Here is a 15,798-nt window from a genome sequence, read left to right as displayed (position 1 = left end):
TGTTTTTTTTTTTTTTTTTGCTAAGGCAGAACTCTTTAAAATTACTTTATTATAATTTTTATTTTAGTAAGAACTACATGTAGTATTATATCTATTAAAATAATTTTTATTTATTGTTTTATGTATTATTCTGATTGTTTGGTTTTTAAGACAGGGTTTTTCTGTGCAGCCTAAGCTGTCCTGGAACTCACTGTGTAGACCAGGCTGGCCTCGAACGCAGAGATCCACCCGCCTAATATATGTATGGGTGTTTTGCCTTCCTGTATGACATAGGACTTGTGTGCCTGGTGCCTACAGAGGCCACGAGAGAGTGTCAGATCCTCTGGAACTGGAGCTAGTTGTGAGTCACTTGTGGGTGCTTTGCTTTGAATCCAGGTCCTCCGGAAGAGCAGCCAGTTCTCATAACCACTGAGTCACTGCTATAATCCACAGCTGACTTTAGAGCCACTTGCTTGGCTGCTGTGTGATAGTAATCAAGTCCCCAAGAGAAGGAGCGAGGATCTGGCAGTGGTGCAGAAGGATCCCAGACTGCAGGCAGGCAGAATGCAACAGAGTTCCAGCTCTACCCACATCCGCTACTCATGTGTCCCGGTACTCCAAAGCACCTGTGTCTGCTTCCCTCCCTGGGCTCTGGGCTCGGGAGGAAAGGTGAGTTCCATGCTGAATCAAGTATCACATTACCAAATGGAAGAGTAAACTTCAGTTGAGTATGAGAAGCCATTATCTAAAAGAGCTGACTAGCAAAACGGTGGGACCGCCTCGTAATCAATAATAGTCATCAAGTAAGCTTGCTGCTAAGAGTGAAATAAAAGCCGGCAATGGCCTGTGAGTGATAACCTACACGGACAGTTTCAGGTGACCACCGAGAACTGCTCTGCATCAGCCCGAGGTGGCCCCAGTCAGTCACCCACACTGCTATTTGCTGCCTGGGTGCCTCCTTCCAGCGCTGCAGATGAGCATTTCTCCCCAGCTCTGCCTTCACTCTTCCATCTTCCTCCTGCGCAGGAGCATTGCGTATTCACAGGCACTTCTGCGAATCCCTGTCACCCTTTCTCCTCCCAGGGTGAAGTCAGAGTCGTGGGAGGCCCCACCCCACTGTGCTGTATCTTCATGGCCTGCCGTCCTCTCCCACACTCATGCTGGTCCTGTAACCAGCACACTCCAGATGGACAGCCTCTGCTCCTTCTTCTGCTCTCTAGCTATGGTCCTCTCCTCTAGACAGTCTCAGATTTCTGCTAAATACTGGGGCCACTGCTTATCTCCCACACCCACTCACACTGCCACCTAGTTAGGGCACCACTATGTATCCTGGCTTCAAATTCGTAGTGATCCACCTCAGCATTGCCCAAACCAGGACCACAAACATGTACTACCAAGCCTGACTAAAACATCCTCCCAGTGGGGTCTTTTCCTTAGGACCTGTTAAAAGCGCAAACACACAGCTCCTTTCCATGGTCCTTATCACAACCTGACACCATTCTTCACTTGCTCGTTCTCTGTCTGTCCACTAGGGATGTAAACTCCAGAAAGGGGCTTTGACTGTGTAGTTCTCCTGCTGTGTTTGCTCTCAAGCCTTCACTAGGACTTGGTGTAAAAAAGGCCACTGAACGAATGTGTGATGTCCACCTGGGCCCTCAGATGACGTGGCCCTCTAAGCAGGGAGCTACTTCCCAGTCATAGTTTGAATCTTATGTCTTCAACCTGAAATCTATGTTCTAAGCAGCTCTCTGAGAGTCCATGTCTACACTAGCTGAACTACAATATTATATACCCAAATCACCCTCCACCAATATCTAAAAAAATTATTACAATATAGTTGTTAAGAGCAACCCTAAGGAGGCTGGAGAGATAGATGGCTTAGTAACTAAGAGCACTTGCTGCTTTTTGAAAGGACCCTACATCAGGTAGCTCACAACCACTGTAACTCTAGCTCCAGAGAATCAGACACTGGCTCCTGCACTCATGTGAACACACCTACAAACAGATATGGAAAGTATTTTTTTTTTAAAGGGCAGCATTGAGAATACCTTTTACATGCCAAATTCCATGATGTGTGGGGTGTTAAGAAGGAACCGACAGTTACAGCAGTGAATTTAATTAGATCAGCCATCACAGCCAGAAGCCAACAGAGCAGGATCTTGGAAGGTGCACCTGAGTCTTCACCTCCTTATTAGTAAAGCTGGCGTCTGGTGAGATAGGCTGACAGTTCTGTCACTGGCTTTGGAATCAGAGCCCAGTGTGCTCTTTATTCAAGACTGCTCACAGCCAGAACACTCCAGAGGGGGAACAGCAGTCAGAGCTCAAGCAGGCAGGTAGGATGCAAAAGGTGGCTTACCTCCTCTATCTCAAGGTCGATGTTGTACAGTGTCCTCTGCAGACGCAGGCTCCCTGTGTGGATCTGCTTGCCTTCTTCCTCCTCCGGACTGGGCCGCTCGTCACTGTCCAGAAGGAGGTGTCCTTTCTGTTCAGCCAGCACTGCCTGGTGCTCAGTGCGCTGCAGCTGCCTTGACTTCTCTTTCTTGCCCCTGGTAGCCCTCTTGTCTTTTTTCATTTTGGGGGTCAGCTTGGGCGAGTTCTGTATACTGGAGTGGGAGGAGTCCCATGCCAAGGTGGCATTTTTCATCTCTATCTTGATGTGAGGACTGGCCGGTTTGTTCTTTATCATGTGAACCTCTTCCATTAGAAACAAACTCTGATAGGAGTTGTGAGAGAGGTGCAAAGATGAGACACTGGATCAAGACCAGGGAGACAAGCTTATGGCGTACACTCACGTAGCAAAACACATCAGGCTATACAGTGGAAGGAAGCTGAAGAGCAAAAGGTAGCTCATTAGTGTAGCCTCGCCTCAGGACTGACAAGGGTCTCAGGGTCGTCCACAGACCCAACCCTCTATGCTAGATTACACACTACAGTACCCTGCTTCTCCTGCCTGTCTACTGTGGACAAAAGGACGTTTAACACCTGATAGGGATATGGTGCCCCGAGTACATAAATTTGCAGGTTCCAGTGTAACGGTTAGAAAACCCAAGTATGCTGACCCTTTACACACACATCACCATACCAGGAACTTCTGAACCACTGCTGTAGAGCTAATGCCTGCATAGTGTCCTCACACATGGCCAAGCCCCTCTTGAGAGACAGAGACTGCACCAGCTTAATGTCTGGGCTTGGAAGACACCTGACCTAAGGCCCTGTGTGCAGGAGGCACCTCCCCAAGAATCGCTCCATGGGAGAAGAATTCGTCTTCTCCCCACTCATTTCCAGAGTACCACTGAGTTGTTTCAAAGGGCAGAAAAATGTAATATCAAATGGGGAAGAGTCTTCAAAGTTAGATCTAAAATTCCGATTTTCTAGTTATACTTGAATCCCTCTTAAGCCAGGAAATCTTTACAGAACAGTACAGTGTGGAGATTTTCAGAATGCCTTTGTGAACTTAAAACATTAGAAAATCTTTAGAGAAAAGATGGCTTACAGGATGAGGACTCTGCTCAATTACTAAATATCCCAACTAGTTTAAGGTTCCCAAGTACTACTGAATAGAATATATAATTTCCCTCTTTCTCCTGGATCCCAGCATCTGCTTTTAAGAATTAAGAAAGGGTCTAACTGAACAAGAACAGCGATAGACAGGCTAACATGGATCAGGGTAGGGGAGTCCACAAAGCCTCAACCCTACAGAACTAAGGAATGCTAAGAGCAAGAGAAATAGCCTTCCCCAGGGAAGAGCCCTCCCCTCCCCCACACCACTGGTTATCTAGTCTAAAAAACATACACATAAGTAACGTTACACAGACTGAGCAGGTTGATTTATGTATTTAGGAACATATATATATGTATATATATATATATATATATATATATATATATATATATATATATATATATATACAGATAGATATACATATATGTATAGAACAACAATTAGTGACAAAATTAAGTTTGAAAGAGCAAAGAAGGGTATATGTGAGAGTTTAGAGAAAGGGAAGGGATGGAGGAAATTATATAACTATAACCTCAAAAATAAAAGAAAAAATTTAAATCAATCCTAAAAGATAAAAAGAAAGGATCCCGTATAACCCTAGGCATCTGAGAATGACAATGAGCCCTGACCCACCTGTCACCACCTTCAAGGGCCGGGACCACAGTCGCTAGTCCTGTAAACCGTGTCGGAAAGCTTACATGAAGCTCCTGTCTCCGAGCAGCTGTGGACTCGTATATCCAAAGCCTTCTGAGAGACTGGGCTGGAATATGGTCAACTATCCTGATCCCCTTCACAGAGCAAACCCACAAGTGGATAGAATCCACCACTTCCTTTCCTAAAGATCTGTTAAAAGGATGGAGACTGTGTAGGCCCTATAAACTATTCAGAACACCACCTACGTGCTGTTCCTGCTTCCCACAGCCCTGACAGGCTGGGCCTCACAGCCCCTGACTGCCGATCAGCTGAGATGTGCACATGACGCCCAAACCTCTCCTTCCATAGGCTGTTGCCCACTGACGGTGAAGCGTACGTATGCCAGTAACCTCAGCACCAAAGAGGCCAAGGAACCAGTCCGTCTCAAAACAAACACCTCTAATAAACCAAAGAGGAAAAACAGCTTGCTTTTACTCATTAGAAGAGGGAATACCCAGAGAGCTGCCGGATATAACACGGCACACTGTTTACACTAGGATCCCAATTAAAAAAAAATTTAAATCATTTTCCAGTATAAATATATCTAGGCTACCAGCTAACACTGTACTCACTTAAAAGGAGACAATTCAAAAACAAGGTCACAAAACCACTTTTTCTCCATTAGTTCTTTATCTAAAACTCAACAGAAATCTATCCACTACCGAGGACACAGAAAGCAAACAAGGAGCACTTTGGACAGAACTTTCACTTTCTTCCATGACTGGGTACTGTGGCTTCAGAGAGACAAAGCTCTGAGTATCACTGCATCAGTCTTGTGGCTCTGGTCCTCTGAGCAGCCAGGAGGAGGAGGAGTACAAGAGAAAGGGGCACATTCTGGAGGAACACTTGTCTTGGCCCAATGCAAGTCGCCTGAATAACTGTAGAGGCAGCAGCTGAGACAAATCCCAGCCAACTACCCCCTGCTTACAGGGCAGCCTGCTGTGGTTCCTGAATCTCTAAGGTAGTGAGAGTCATCCTTTCAGCCCTGGGCTTCAAATCTACATACCACCAGAACTGTCCCTGAATTCCCCTCACTGGCCAAGGAAGGCCATCCGGAGTGAGGCGTTGCTGCTGAATTCCAGCCTACACAGGAATGAGTGTTAGCCACTTTCAAATAAGTATCTGCTTCCCTCTACCCGCCCACGTCATGCCCGGGTCACTGGGTTGTGTAATCCTAAAGGTACAAAGAACACAAAAGAAGGGTGGACCGACTAGCCACACTGATACGAGAAAGGAGCTGATACTTGCTGAACTGTACTTCTCAAAATAATCTACTTCTAAGACTATTTCTATGACACTGCATTCCCTGCCTCGCGCAATAGCAATCACTGAGTAGGAAAAGGAAATATCAAAAGGACTCAACATAGCAACCAATCAGAGTGGCGCAGGCAAGAGAAGAGGTGGGGGAAACCCCAGCAGGCACCTGCTGTGCTTGTCTACCTAAAAGCTCCGTAAATGACAACGCACGTCATTCGCTGGCAGAAGTGCTCACTATAAGATGAAAATGCACATTAATTTTAAGAGGCATTGCTTTCTTCCCTTCATACAGTTGTCTCTGCCATCTCCTAAAGGCAAACCAAAATCAAGTGCGGTCGGCCTATGTGGACTCTGAATACAGGCAGCAAGCGAGTTGGACCAAGGATAGCTCCTGGGACAGAGATGGGCAAGGAACCACTTACCTTAAATCTGTCAACAGCAACCGATGCTTCAGAGAGGGACTTCACTGAGAATGGTGTTACTTTTAAAGCAAAAGTCATGGAATTGAAGACAGTCACCACTGTGAAGGCCTTAAAATACAAAAAAGAGGTGAGAGCAATCCTCTTGAGGTCGCATGGTAGACAAGGCTCCACTCTCCAACATTAGTGCAAGCAGTCACACTAAAGAAATTTGTTTTGTGTGCAGGTGCATTTGCGTCTGTCACAGAGCATGTGTGGAGGTCAACTTAAAGACGCTGGCTCTCCTTCCCCGTGTTCTAATGACTGGACTCAGGTCATTAGGCTTGGTGGCAAGTGCTTATGTCCGACACCAAGTCAGCCTCAATCACCGTGTAAAGTTTCATTTTTACATAATAAATGTGTGTGGGTGTGTGTGTGTGTGTGTGTGTGTGTGTGTGAGAGAGAGAGAGAGAGAGAGAGAGAGAGAGAGAGAGAGAGTGTATGTGCACGTGAATGTGGTGTCCTCGGGACCCAGAGGTGTCAGATCTCCTGGAACTGGAGTTATCGATGGCTGGAAACTGAACTAGAGCCCTCTGCAAGAGCAACATATACTCTTAACCTCTGGGCCACTTCTCCAGCCCACAGTTTTATTTTAAAGGTAGGGTTTTTGTTTCTTTCTGAATGAGACTTTCACCTAAAATTCTTAATAAGCATGAAGCACAGGTTCATCTGTATTTACAAAATTAAACCCAAACCCGGGCTGGCTGAAAATGAAGCACATTATTCCTGTCTGAGGGAGAGCCGTATTCCTCCTCCTGTCAGCTTAGAAGCTCCAGCTTGGCAGTCGTCCCGAATGAAGTAACAAGAGGAGCACGGTCTCTGCACAGAGCGCTTCTCACTGCCCCTCACCTGTGCTGCTGTCAGATCGAAGCCCAGGGTCATGTGAACGGAGAACGTCACCACACTGGCGATCACCACGACAATCGGAGCCACTCCCACAGTAATGCTCTGAAAGTACCCCGCCTTCTCCAGTATCCGACGCTCCTCCTCTCGAATTTCTATTAAAAAGCAACCCATCCTCAAAGCAAATCAAAACACACTTCGGAAAACTCACTCCTCCACCGAACAAGAATCAGGTTTCAAGTACAGATACATCTTTTGTATTTGGTTTTTTGTTTTGTTTGTCTAAGACAAGGTCTTGTTAGGTAGCCTAGGCTTAACCTGAAACATAGATTTTCCTTCTCCAGCCTCCCAAGGGCCATGTTGCTAGGATACAGACAGGTTTTTAAATGACAGGTTTTTAATCCTAATGATGGAAAAGAAATCAGCTTAACGGACTATTGTGTTTTTTGTGGGATGTTTGGTTTCTGGTTCTGTAGGTTGGTAAGTGAGGTTAGCACTGCACATCCACCCTGGGACCATCAGGTCCGTCATTATGACTGAGGCATGAACGGACGAAAGCATCCACAACACTGGTACTCTGGTCCCCTGCCTCCTGGGTTCCGATGGGAAGAGCGCTTTATTGGCGTCTCCACCTGTTTTTGTGCACCTGGTAGTACTTATTACTCACTCTGGGAACGCTCCCTCACCTTATAAGATGCAGAGGCCAGATAAGCTCCTGAAGGTTTAATCGAAGAAAGCAAACCAGCTGCCTTGATATTATTCCATTTAAAATGTTGCCGTTTATAGCATTCATAGTCAGTTACCTATCCATTAACTGCCCATATAAACTTCTGACTGAAATTTAGGTTATACATATTCTTTTTTGTTTTCTTTTAACTTCCCCTTCTTAAATGCTAATGGTTTTAAGGCCCAGCCTTCCCGTTCATGCTGAGAAGTGTTTAAATGCCAGTGTCAGGTGAGTGACCCTGACAGGCTTGCGCTGACACTGCACTTCACTGTGCAGTGCTGAACTTACACTGTAAATGGAGCCAGCACTGAGAGAGAGCACTGTAACTAAATCAACCATTCCGAAGATGACAAAAGGAGCCCCAGCAAGTAACAGAGGCAGGTGCTGAGCCCAGGCATCCCGCATAGTGCCTTCTGCAATAGCTGCTTGGCCAGGCCAGAGGCCATGCACTGGGTACCAGGAGGACCTGCATGCATTATCACTGCCAGGTTTGTCCACACTAGTCTAGCTAGCAATGGCGTCTGGGAAAAAAATCCGTTTCCCGGGTTCACGTCCCTGAGATCTCTTTTAAACATGAAAGATTCCATATGCGGATATTCAGCACCACATGTCTAGTTTCTAATATGCTTAGGAAACAAAGTACATGAATGAACAGATCCAAAGAATCCAAAACCCCTCTACCACATACACAAGAGAAATCTTTAAACTCACTTTGAACACACTGAGAAAACGCTTTGACCCAGGCATACATTTTAATAAATTTAATGTAGGTGAGAACTTCATTCATCTTCTGGACACGGTCATCTGTGGCAGCTACACACTTCCTCCTGAAATACGCAGTCAGCCGTGACACGAACATCTGGAAGTGTAAGCAGCGCGCCATCAGACCAAAGCATCCCTAGATCTGCCTCGAAATAGTCTCAACCAGACGGGCACATAGCCCTGTTCCTGAGACAAACCTGACTTCACATGGTTGTGCTGTTGTTTAACTAAAGGGAGCTCTGGAGTTAGAAAACATGTAATTCTCATCTCCTTGTAGGGCGATGAAGGCAATTACTGGTCAGAGCTCACAGACACTGGCAACACCATGGTAGAATTAGGTCAGTCAGCAGCTCCTGTGTTACCTTGGGGTGGGTTCTACCGGAGCCTTCCATTCCACCCAGACTCACTCTGCCTCCACACAGCTCGGCTCCTGTCTTTTATGCAAATAACACCTTACTTCCTCCGAAGACAAAATTCTGCCCATGTGAACTGAGCCCTATCTAGCATCAGACTTTTCCAACTACTTTCTATGAGAAGACATCTATCCCCTTTCTATAACCCAGTACAAGTACTTTATCTATCCCTAAGAAGAGGCTGCCACAATACAGCCAAGAGGCTCACTCACCATTGCTGGATAAAAGAGGATAAAAACAGCCGATCCCAGGAAGCCCGTGGGTCCTAGAATGATTACATTATAAACCATGCCCAAGATGGCAACAACAGGTCCTCCAGCCAGCAAGCTGCCCACAGCGGCTGCCTCAAACATCCTTTGCCCGTCATTGGAGCAGATATTGATGAGCTGTAAAATATGACAAGCAGTGGGGGAGCCTGTAGGACACAGGTCACTATATGCAGGTGAAAGGTTAAGGACAGAGCAGGGCCCAAGGAAAAGAGGAACTCAGGCGGAGAGCTTGCTCTGGGCACAAAGCATGGGCTCTGAACTCACCTCCCCCAGGGATTTTTCTTTAATGTTCTTTAACTTCAGGATCTTCTTGAATGCCATGGTCAGGATGGCCCCCCGCAACCGAACACCAGTTCGATAATTCAATGCCCAAGTCAGTGCAAGTGACCAGGAACGTACAACTTCTGTCAGGAGGAGGCCTAGTACTAACAGCAAGCTGTACTGCAGGTTAGACTCTGTTGCCTGGGTGTACTCCAAGAGGTGCTTCACCACGAAGGCCTACAGGGAGAAACACACAGCACAGTCAATGTCGCCCATGGTAACCCCACACAATGCCACAGTATTATGTTAGGTTAGAAAGAGCAGGGCTGCTCCACGGCACAGTGATCAATGCACAAGCAAAGAAAAATTGTGTTGTTGGACCAAATATTACCGGCAACCTGCCCACGGGTGAAGGACAGAGAGATCATTTGCTTTTCTCCTGAAGGCGCCATCATGACCGGTACTCTTTCTAATGTAACATAAACCTGTCCATGAGCTGCAATTCATTGTAAACACATGGTCATCAAAGGTATAGATTGACCTTACTCCAGTATCGCCACACATGGCTACGTCTCTGACATGAGACCAGGACCTTTCTCGGACGCTTTCACACGTGCTTGTTTGATAAAAAGGAACAGTGTACCTACAGTTGTACGGGAGAGTGGGAAGTGCAAAACATCCCTGAAAACAAACACGGGCAGTTTAATAGGACAGAAGAGAGCAAACAAGGCAAGCTATCAAACTCCAGAGACCCTCCCTCGGGCCCTCCCCGCACCCACTCCCTCTCAAAAACAAAAACATGTTACCTCAGGTAGCATATGTCTAACACCACCTGCAGGGAGGGAAGACAGCCAGCCCCCAAGAACCACGAGTGTCACCTCCAGCTCTGAGGTCCTGCAACGCCGGAGCACACACTCACACAGGCACATTCAGCAACAGCAGTAAATACCAGGAAGTGGGAAGCAGTGTATTTTTATTGAAAATGAAATATATATATATATTTAAAGATACCATCTTCAAAGAGCATCTCATAAACACTGTACATTAGCAGGGGCATCAGGAACATTCAGTTGGGAACATACAGAGTCATACAAGAGTAGCCATCACACAGATGGGCCGGCCTCCCACTTGTGACTATACACAGTAGAGGAGATGCGTGGCAGAGCCACATCTGCTTCCAGAGTCTGAAGAATAGCACATCAGGATGGCCCTTTCACTGAGGTGGAAATCCTGAAGCTGCAATGAGGTAGTCTCTAGCGATAAAGACCTTGCTGCTAAAGAAAGAAGATTAAGAAAAGAAAAAACTAAACTAAAAATTCCCTAAAGAGGTACCCTGCTTAAAACTGCAAATGCTGTTGGCATGCTAGGCTGCGAGGAAATACTCTGCTGCCGACAGACTGCAAGATTCTAGGCCTGCTGGGCAGGATGCTGGCATCCTTCGGAGTCTTTTCCAGTCCTGGTAGCTAAAGTTGATGTTGGCAAAAATGAAACCCAACCATAACAAAGGAAAGCCAAACCAACGCCTACCTTAAAGCAAAAAGAAAGAAAGAAAGAAAGAAATGAAACTCATGCACCCATCTACCCTGGTTCCTACAGCAAGCAGTCCTGTCTGCAGCTGTGAGATACTAAATGGGATAAACAGAGGCAGATGCGTCAGCCTATAGTGCCTATCGCTGATCGGAGGCCAGATTTCTGGAGTAATTAGTCTCTTTCAGTTTTTCTGAAAGTAACTTAATACCAAATGGTCTATTAGGTCCTAGGAGGTCCCCTAGGGTCATGTCAAGCCCCGGTGAATAACCTGATCATATAGGGGATTTCAGATTCTGAAGACAACTGTCCTCCACCTTTACCCTCCTGCAGAATTTTAGAACCCGTGTTTGGTCCTCGCTACTTAGATTAACTAGCAAGAAGATTGGCTTCTTTTCCAGTATGCATCCAAAATGTGGAACTGGGTCATGAGGCCAAAGCCTCTTCTCCTGTGGTGAAGCGTTTCCCAGTCTCCGAGGGCAGGGCGGCAGGTGTGGTTTGGGCTCTTTCCTTCCTATACCTTAGGGTGCCCCCTTTGCAGCCCCTCCCAGAGAGAAGGAAAGGTGAAAGACATAAGTATGTTTTATTCTATGCAGAACTTTCCAAGGGGAAAAGATGGAAGAAGTGACAAATGTCCAATACAGGGTCTTAAAAAGCAACATTTCAAATGAGCTTGTATGGGAGAAAGAAAAGCAGGTTTTCATGAAAAATCCAAACAAACTCAGGTTTTTTTTTTTTTAAGTCATGTTTATCATTTATGTCTAAGCTCATCAGGAGGAAACTGGAGATTATCAGCATAGCTGTCTTGCTGGGGAAGGCATTCCCAGTGAATAAACATTACCTTACCTGAGCTCTTGCCGAGAGACTCTGCCCAGCTTGACTCTCTCATTCTGACCGCAGAATACAGCCATCCTGAAAATTCTAAAGAACAGCTTCTGTCACTGGTCCCACTACAGAGATACTCCCCCCAAGTCCAGATCCTGACAGCATCGAGCAAGCTGTGGCTGGAGAGAGGTTGGAGGGTGGGAACTTACCTCTCTCAAGGCTTCCCAATGCTCTTTACCCACAAGGCCTGGAGCAGAGTTAGCACTCACTAAGCCCTGGCACTGCAGAAAGCAGTCTTCTCAACAAGTCTAGGGTGGGTGCTAACTCTTCAGACTCAAGTTCGAGGTCAGGCCTGGACTTCTAAAACTAAGTTAGTCTAAGAAGGCCCCAAAGCATCTCTATAAATGTAGTGATTTGGTTCTGCATTTTGTGTAAGGCCTCTGTACCCTTATAAATGCTGGCACTGTGCTATGATTTTCTTGGTCCTGAGGTAACCTACATAGAGGGCTGGTTGCCAGACTATTCTGAGGTCAGCATCAACACCACGTTTTTAAAAACAGTGCACATAAACAGAACCTGACTGTGCTTCATTTCTGTGTATGCCTACTAAGGCTCAATGAGACCCAACGGGATGTCCCATGTATGGCGCCTACAGTTTAGGGCAAGATTTTGGTCAGAACAGAACAAGCCAATCTGAAAATCACGCCCAATTTAGAAAATGTGCAAAATCTAACAATGGATTTCCTCAGAAGGTTTGCTCACTGCTAATGTTAATTTCATCCCCCCCCCCCAAAAAAAAAACCAGCCTGATTCTCCAATTTCCAGTCAGAAAAGAATTTATCAGGATTAGGGTTCCAAAACAGATGTCGACACTGTTTATACTCACACATCTATTTCACAAAAAGAGACAACAGACAAGCCCATAGCTCTCTCAGAAATGCTGACTTTCCAGGGTTCTTCCCAAAATGGCGGCAGAGGGAAATGTGCCACATGTCCGTTCCCGTTAAGGAAAAGGTACCCAGCTCTCAAGGGATCTAGAAACATTCTCTAGAAGTTAGCATCCTGGTTGCTGCATCAGAATTGAAAGATTAAGAGCTAAACAGATGCTCAAAGGAATGGCCCTCAAGACACCAAAGTGAGCATGCATTCTTCAGTTACTTTCTGTGGAGGAGACACTTTACCCCTGCAATCCAGGACTCTTTTCTTTTCTTTTTTTTTTTTTTTAAAGAAAAGGTGAACCAATAAAGAATTAAGAAAGCCCATTAAGATGTTACTGAGAGATTCTGTTTTACCCCGTGAAAGGACATTGTGAGGAGTCAGAGCGGCCACCAGCTCTGTAGTGATACAATGACAGAAGCTCTTCTTGGGGATGCTGGCTCTGTGAAACACGTGCCATTTTGGCTAATAACATTTCAGTTCCATGGTCCCTTTTATTTAAAACTTATATAAAAGTGTTAGTTGGTCAATTAAGAAACCTAATACCAAAACTTTCTTTTAAAGATCATACATTAAAAAGAAGAAAAGCAAAATAAAAAACAAAAACCCTCCAAAGTGTAAATTAGTTTTACCTAGTCACCATGCATTAGATACATACTTACCCACACATGGAAAACGAACAGTCTAAACAGTACTACTGCTCCGATGCCTCAAGGCAAATGTGTAGAGAATAAATTCAGTCACAATCTCAAGTGTCAGGCAGCACAGAAATACAAGAAATGATGCCCTGAGAACTCCTGCTCAAAGCTCCCTTAGTTACGGCATCCACACAGGCTCGGGAGAAACCACAGCAGCCGCCCCAGGCTGCCACAATTAACACTATGTCTAAGACTTGAAACAGACTCTCAAAAACCCTGGTAGGTTCCTAGCTTCTTTAGGGATCCTTTGTTCTGGAGTCAGTAAACACAGCAACTATGCCTCCAGGCATCTGGTCCACCAACAGAGGCTTGCTAGACCACGTCACACAACGCTCAGCTTACTCACTCACAGCACTGCTAAGACATTGTCCTGACACTGTTGCGGATGCTGTGTAGAACCAGGACCAGTTCAGATGCGTGCAGCCCCAGGAAAACAAGCCAGCAGTTTCTTCTTCTGCAGCTCTTTGCGGTCTACCTGACAAGCTATACCATTCACTCCCAAATCCACCGGCCCTATTCAACAGCCCTAGAAGCATCTCTACGGCTGCTAACTAGCTCAAAAATAATCATTACTTCTGCAACGAAGAAACGGGGTTAGAGCTGGCCGTGGCCGGGCCTGGAGATGTTCAGAAAGGATAGTCAGAACTTACTGGTCCACTGAAGCCAGCCAACTGCGTGATCATCAGGCACACGATGGACAGGATGAGCCTGGTGCGGCAAAAGATCCACACAACCCTTCGCAGGGAGGCGGCGTCTGGCCCAACTTCATTCAGCTCTTCTTGCCACAGTCTCTCCAGTCTTAACAAGGGCACATGTCCTATGTTACACATCTCCCCAGGGAAAGGACACACCCTAGCCCACTTCCTGCCATCGCAGGCTCTGTTGTTGCATACACAAATCTCTCCTTTAAAATTGTGCAGATAGCCTACATCTTGTACAGAAAAACTCCCATCCTGGCCTGTGTGTATTTACTCCCAGAGGGAGTTTTAGAAATACAAAACACAGAAGAGCAGGAGCCCTGCTTCCACTCCCCAAAGGTCGCTCCCTGAATAAAGTTTGCAGATAAAAACTTCCTTTTGCAAGGGCAGCACCAAGCCTTTCTGAAGGACCCTGTGATAAAATGCAAAGCTACAAACTAGACTTTCATCACACAATCAGCTACCACCAAAAATGTACTCTGTCACAAGGCGGCAACAAAATCTCCCTGGAGGCTCAGAAAGCTCTAGAAGTGGGGCTGAGAGAGAGAGAGAAAGCCCTTGGTTAAAACACAATTAGAGGGAAATAGAGATAAGGCAAGGGGAAGAGAGTCCACAGGCTGCCCACCCTCAGCTGAGAGTCTTAACAGGTATGGAAGGAGCTTCAGACTCCACACTGCTGGCCCACCCACTAGCTCAGGCCTAGCATCCAGTATGTGGGGTGGACCAGAGACGCCTACCTTCTGCAGTTCACATCAGAAGACTCATACTTGGACAAAGGCCACACATCCTCCATTAACAGCTCCCCCTTCTTATGAACCACTTGGGCCAGAGGAGAGAGCCATGAAAAGGTCATGTAGGAGAAAAGTCCAGCATTGTCCACTGGGTGCTGGTGCCTAGAGGAGAAACCCAACCACAAGGTGTCAACACAGAGGCTGAGCAGAAGTGACGAGCACCTGTAAACAGTTCCTGACAGATGTTGGTCCTCCCCAGCCGTCCTCACTTTAGCCCAAGATTCCAAAACTGCTTTTAGTGCTTTACAGATGAAACTTTAGCCAACAAAGCCTTACTTGGTAGTGGTCCGAAAGGGCTTCAGGGCACTTAAACCATGGTGGTATTTTCCCTTGGTATGCTCCTCGTCCAGAATTTGGAGATGAGAATGCACAGAGATATCCAGGGAAAGGCCCTCAACTCGGGCTGCTGTTTCTAGGGCATCCTGGCATTCCAACTGTGGTGGAGAAAACAGTTACAGAAACTTAATATATAAAGAAGAGAGGCAAATCCAGCTGACCTCAACTCAAAATACACCAATAGCAAACCACTCCATCAGCACTGGAAAACCCTAGGACGCAGGGTTAGACACTAAATCTGCATGCTAAGAACCTATTAAAGAACAGTCAACTGCATGCACACACCAAGTGTTTTTAGGTTTGTAGAATGGAGTGGAAAGTACAGTTCTCATATCTGGCCCATCGCCTCCATCTCCTTCTCCTATGTTAGATCTCCCATTAAATGGTACAATTGTTATGACAGGCCAGTGCTAACACAGTAACTGAAATCCACCTTGGACTACGTTCATTTTTTGTGTTATGCATTCAATATATATATATATATATATATACACACATATATACATACATACATACATACATACATACACACACACATATATATATAATACATACATACATACATACATATATATATATATATATATATATATATATATATACACACACACACACACACACACACACACACACACACACTGTTATAGCTCAAACCTTTTATCATGGACTAGGGATGTAGTCCCTAGTTTGATCCCTGGGTTTGATCCCTCGCATGAAACATGAGGGAGGCAAAAGCACAAAAGGTCCTGAATAATTCCCTGGTACCACACACAAAAATAAATGATTTCTAATAATCAACTATTTGGTGTTCTTTTTCCTGAGA

At 45.7% G+C, this 15,798-nt stretch overlaps 1 protein-coding gene across 4 annotated transcripts in view; it reads right to left on the bottom strand.

Annotated features, from left to right (window-relative positions):
- The window catches only part of ABCC5 (ATP binding cassette subfamily C member 5), an 86,672-nt gene that overhangs the window by 49,980 nt on the left and 20,894 nt on the right, over window positions 1-15,798 (bottom strand). For 2 of the 4 annotated variants that reach the window (XM_080918910.1, XM_080918911.1), the window contains exons 3-11: window positions 14,916-15,073; window positions 14,586-14,741; window positions 13,801-13,948; window positions 9,168-9,401; window positions 8,847-9,020; window positions 8,171-8,318; window positions 6,739-6,887; window positions 5,854-5,961; window positions 2,336-2,692 (exon numbers count right to left, since the gene is read on the bottom strand). In XM_080918910.1, coding sequence (XP_080775036.1) covers window positions 2,336-2,692; window positions 5,854-5,961; window positions 6,739-6,887; window positions 8,171-8,318; window positions 8,847-9,020; window positions 9,168-9,401; window positions 13,801-13,948; window positions 14,586-14,741; window positions 14,916-15,073 — 1,632 coding nt within the window. Of the gene's footprint in view, window positions 1-2,335; window positions 2,693-5,853; window positions 5,962-6,738; window positions 6,888-8,170; window positions 8,319-8,846; window positions 9,021-9,167; window positions 11,613-13,800; window positions 13,949-14,585; window positions 14,742-14,915; window positions 15,074-15,798 lie in introns of those variants that run through there. The other 2 variants (XM_080918913.1, XM_080918912.1) reach the window with 2 other exon arrangements.

This window comes from Micromys minutus, assembly GCF_963924665.1.
Source record: "Micromys minutus genome assembly, chromosome: 7".
NCBI classification, from domain to species: domain Eukaryota; kingdom Metazoa; phylum Chordata; class Mammalia; order Rodentia; family Muridae; genus Micromys; species Micromys minutus.
Note: the sequence above shows the minus strand (reverse complement) of the source record. Positions and strands in the feature narration are given on the sequence as shown.